Source organism: Chiloscyllium plagiosum, chromosome 25 (genome assembly GCF_004010195.1).
Source record: "Chiloscyllium plagiosum isolate BGI_BamShark_2017 chromosome 25, ASM401019v2, whole genome shotgun sequence".
Classification (NCBI taxonomy): domain Eukaryota; kingdom Metazoa; phylum Chordata; class Chondrichthyes; order Orectolobiformes; family Hemiscylliidae; genus Chiloscyllium; species Chiloscyllium plagiosum.
Window position 1 is genome coordinate 53,298,876 of NC_057734.1, and position 4,473 is coordinate 53,303,348.

At 43.0% G+C, this 4,473-nt stretch overlaps 1 gene segment (V, D, J or C); it reads left to right on the plus strand.

Moving 5' to 3' along the window:
• The first annotated feature begins 4,014 nt into the window (after positions 1-4,014).
• LOC122562492 overlaps positions 4,015-4,473 on the plus strand; it is a 9,569-nt gene continuing 9,110 nt past the window's right edge. The window contains 2 exon segments of the V gene segment in view: positions 4,015-4,122; positions 4,310-4,424. Of these exon segments, the coding sequence occupies positions 4,074-4,122; positions 4,310-4,424 (164 nt within the window).

Consider the following 4,473-nt stretch of genomic DNA (forward strand, 5'->3'; position numbering starts at 1 on the left):
TATTGGATAATATGAAAACAAGAGGCCAGTTTTACTCCTCTGCATTTAAGAAGTAGGCCAGACTATCCATTTCCTGTCGGAAATGGTCCATGTCTAGGTGGGAAACAGGCCCTTTGGTCGACTCGTCCATGCCAACCAGTTTCTAGAACTGAACGAGTCCCCTTTCCCTGTATGTGTCTCAAATTCATCTAAACCTCTCCTTTCAATGTGCCTGTCCTAATATTCTTGAAATGTAGCAATTGCACTTGTCTCTAACAGTTCCTCTGGCATCTCGTTCCATATAAGGTCCAACATTGTGTGAAAAGGTTGCCTGTCAATTCGCTGCTTAATGTGTTCTCCAATCGTAAACCTCTGTACTCTACTATTAGACTCTTTTAACTCAAGGGAAAATACTTCGTCTATTCGCTATACCAATGATGCTCATTAGTTCAAGGAGCCAGGATTGGACTAATGTAGAGAAAGTTAAATACAACACAATACAAGGTTATAGCCCAATAGGTTTATTTAGAAGTACCAGCTTTGGAAGCGCTATTCCGTCATCAGGTGATTCTTCATCATGGCTCTATAAACATGGACAATATTTCACCTCAGTCTCCTATGATAAAGCAAGAAGAAGTATAGACCTATCCACCTTTATCATTCTAACTCTCTAGACTCGATAACATCCTGGTAAATCGATTTTTTATTATTTGTTTCAACAACACTCCCCAGGGTCAGAGCATGTCTTACCAAAATGCAACTAACTTACCTAATTTTCCAGAAATTAAGCTCCACCGGTTTTTTTTGATCCGTTGGTACAGTTGATCAAGATGCTTATGTACTCTTCGACAACATCCTTCTTTGTCCACTATATCTCCAATGAAGGAGTCAGCCACAAATTGATTGAATATTCAAACTATGTTCTCATTCAAATAGTTCATATAAATGATGCACCACAGTGGATCCAGGATTGTGCATTGCGTCAGACACAGGCTTCCAATCTTTAATAACAACACTCCACAACCAGACACTTCCTCCTACCAACATTTTTTAGTATCGAAATGATTAGATCTCCATGAATCTCATGTGATCCAACTTTACTAATCAGTGTGTCATGGGGGAATGTTTCCAAGTCCACATGGACAATATGTACCGATCTCCCTTCATCTCTCTTTTGAGTCACTTCGTCAAAAACTCAATTGGCGACTGGTCACTATAAGAGGGTCGAGTGTAAAGAAAGTTCATTTTCAGTGGTGTCTATTGGAGGTTCCAATTGGAAATGGGGTCCATTTTTACTCGTCTCTATTGGAGAGTCCAGTAGGAAGCTGACAATACTCAACGCTGTCCATGTGGGAGGAGGTTGATGTTTAGAGATCTCTGTTGAATAGTCAAATAGGAAGGAAACCATTCTTGTTTGGTCTACCCTGGAAAGTGAATGGGAATCTGATCTGTTTTGAAGGCTCCAGTCCGCAGGAGGTTCATGCTTACAGATCACTATTGGAAAGTCTGTTAGAACAGGGAAACCAGGATGGTTGTGGGGTTCATTTCTTTTCTCTGGTAACTGTGGTGATGGTCCAGATTTTATCCCGGTAAAACGCTCTGACTTGCAGTCTGATCACAGTAGCGAAACGTGAGGGAAAGGGACAGGAACATGTTGTGAATGGGCAGGATGGCTTAATGGGTCAGAGGCATTGTTTATACAGCTCAGACTGATGGCCTAATTATATCCCCCCTCTAGTATGACTTCATGTAAAGAGGGTTATATCTAAACCAATCCCCAGTCAACAGCACAAAACTGCCCTCCATTAGACAAAATCTGTCTGTCTTCCTGTGAGAGGCTGAAGCCTGGCCAGTGTGGCTAATGAAGCCGTTCTCCAGGAGACAACATGCTCCTGGAGTCAAGGGTCAACATCAGTACTAAATCAGAGCAGAGGGAGATTTACCTGGCAACAATGTGGGAAAGGGTGAGAGGGGGTTTGTGTGAGTGAGGGAGAGATTGTGTGTGTGAGAGAGAGGGGTGTGTGAGAGAGAGAGACAGAGACATAGAAAGAGAGAGAGAGAGTTGGATGTAGAGGGTGTTAACGCATGAGTGACAAATAAAGAGGGAGTGACAGAGAGGCAGATGATTGTCAACACATTTTCAGAAGGATGTGATTAGACTCGAGAGGTGGCAGAGAAAATTTATCATTATATTGCCTGGCCTGGACATTCTGACGTAAAGAGAATGGATTGGAAACGTTGTTTACTTTCCATGGAGCAGTGTACGTTCGGGGGAGATATGATGGAGCAGAATAAGATTATGTGAGGTAGAGATTGGGCGGGGTTGGAAGGCACTTTTTCCCATGCGTAGATTCATGAAGGCATGGAGGTGTACAGCACTAAAGCAGGACCATTCGTTTCAACTCATCCTGCTGACCAGACATTCTAAATTACTCTACTCTAATTTGCTAGAATTTGGCTCATCGCCCTCTGAACCTTTCCAATTCATTGAACCATTCAGATGTCTTTAAAATACTGTAATTGTAACAGCATCCACCACTTCATCTGGCAGCTAATTCCGCCAACGTACCAGACCTCTTGTTTTGGACACCTTTACCCTAGGGAAAAGACCATAGCTATTCACCCTATTCAAGCCCCTCATGATTTGAAATACTTCATTCCAGTCACCCATTAGTGTCCAATGCTCTAAGGAGAGTAACCAAGTCTATTCAGAGGAGACGTGAATAGAAATGTCAATAAGCGGGGTCGAGATTGATGGTAATACAGAAGAGGAAAGATAGAAACTACGAGAAGAAGTCGGCCATTAAGCCTCTTCTGCCTGTTCTGTCATTCAGTATGATCATGGCTGATCCTCTCTCTCACTGCCATGCTCCTGCTTTCTTCCCCAAACCCCATCCCCAAACCCGCCCCCCCCCCCCTCCCACCCGCCGCGATGGTGTTAAATTGTAAAAAAAAACTCCCTCTGTTTCTTAAATATACTCAGTATCTTATCCTCCCACAACGTTTGTGGTAGAGAATTCCACAGGTTGACCACTTACTGACGAATGACTTTTCTAACCTCCATCACCCTGTGACTGTGTCCCCTGGTTTCCTCTCTGTCTGGTTCTGGTATAACTTGACATGTTAAAATCAGAAGAGAGTTGAGGAGAAAAGTTTTCACCCAGAGTGTGCTGGGAGACTAAACGTCACTGTTTGAAACGGTCATAGATTCACAAACTCTCAGAATGTTGAAGTAGGATTTAGATATTCACTTGTGTTGCTGTCGCCTTCAGGGATATGGACCAAGAGCTGGAGAATGTGATTATTATAATCAACTATTGGTTAACGCACACAGATACACTGACCATGTTCACATCTATTACTGTCAAACCGAGAGATAGTGAGATAGATCGATGCACTTAGTGAGATTGACTGCGAGTGTGGGGAGACATTAAACTGTACGTGACTCAGTGGTACGAGATTATAGAGAACAGTGAGAGAATGACACAAAGGTGGAAGGTGAGAGAGATAGAGTACGTCAGGAAGGGATTGAGGGCATAAAGACACAGGGCTGAAGAGCACGTAGAGAGATCGGTGAAGAAGGATGAGGGAGTGAGAAGCAGCGACAGAGGTAAATACAGATACAGAGAGAGACGGAGAGGGACTAACCAGCATTACAATACAGAGTTATTGAGAGACAGACATGGAGAGAGACAGAGACAGGAAATAGCTTTGTCATTGGTAAAGGAGAGGTTTGTAACTGAAGACAGAAACTGAGACAGTAAATCGGTGTAAAATAGACTAATTAATTCAATGTCTCAAGCTTAACGCTTCAATTCCTTGAATCAAACTGCATTCATTCTTTCATTCAGAAAATGAGACAGTAAATCGGTGTAAAATAGACTTAAATATAAATGGAGTGAGAGAGTGCAAGACTTGAAATGGAAACAAGGGAGAAGCGGATGTGCAAGAGGCTTATGTGGCTCTCTCTGCTTGATACTATTTACATACTGAAGAACAGCCAGTGAGAATCTTACCGGCTGCAGCTTTATAAAACAGAGTGCACTGACGTGAGAGTTTATCAGGAACAAGGCACAGGGACAGGAGCACACACCATGATTTCAAACGTTCAGCAGATCTGGCCTCTGGCATTGTTCATCACAGGTACAAATGTCTTGCCTTCCACCTTGAATCATTTGATGCTCTCTATTTCACTACAATCCCACTAATTTGTGATTGAAGGGAAAATGTTGTAACCAGAGGAATGCTCAGTGACTCCAATAATCTCTGATTTGACAGAGGCTTTCTGTGGCAATTCTGACTTCACTGTATTTTATATCTGACCCCTCAGGCATCAGCGGGGACATCATCATGAACCAGTCTCCCCCGGTGCTGTTTGTGCGACTGGGCCAGACCGCAACTATCAATTGTACAGCCAGTCAAGATGTTAACAACGACGTCAATTGGTACCAGCAGCGAGAAGGTCAGAAACCCTCTCTTCTGATCAGCGATGCA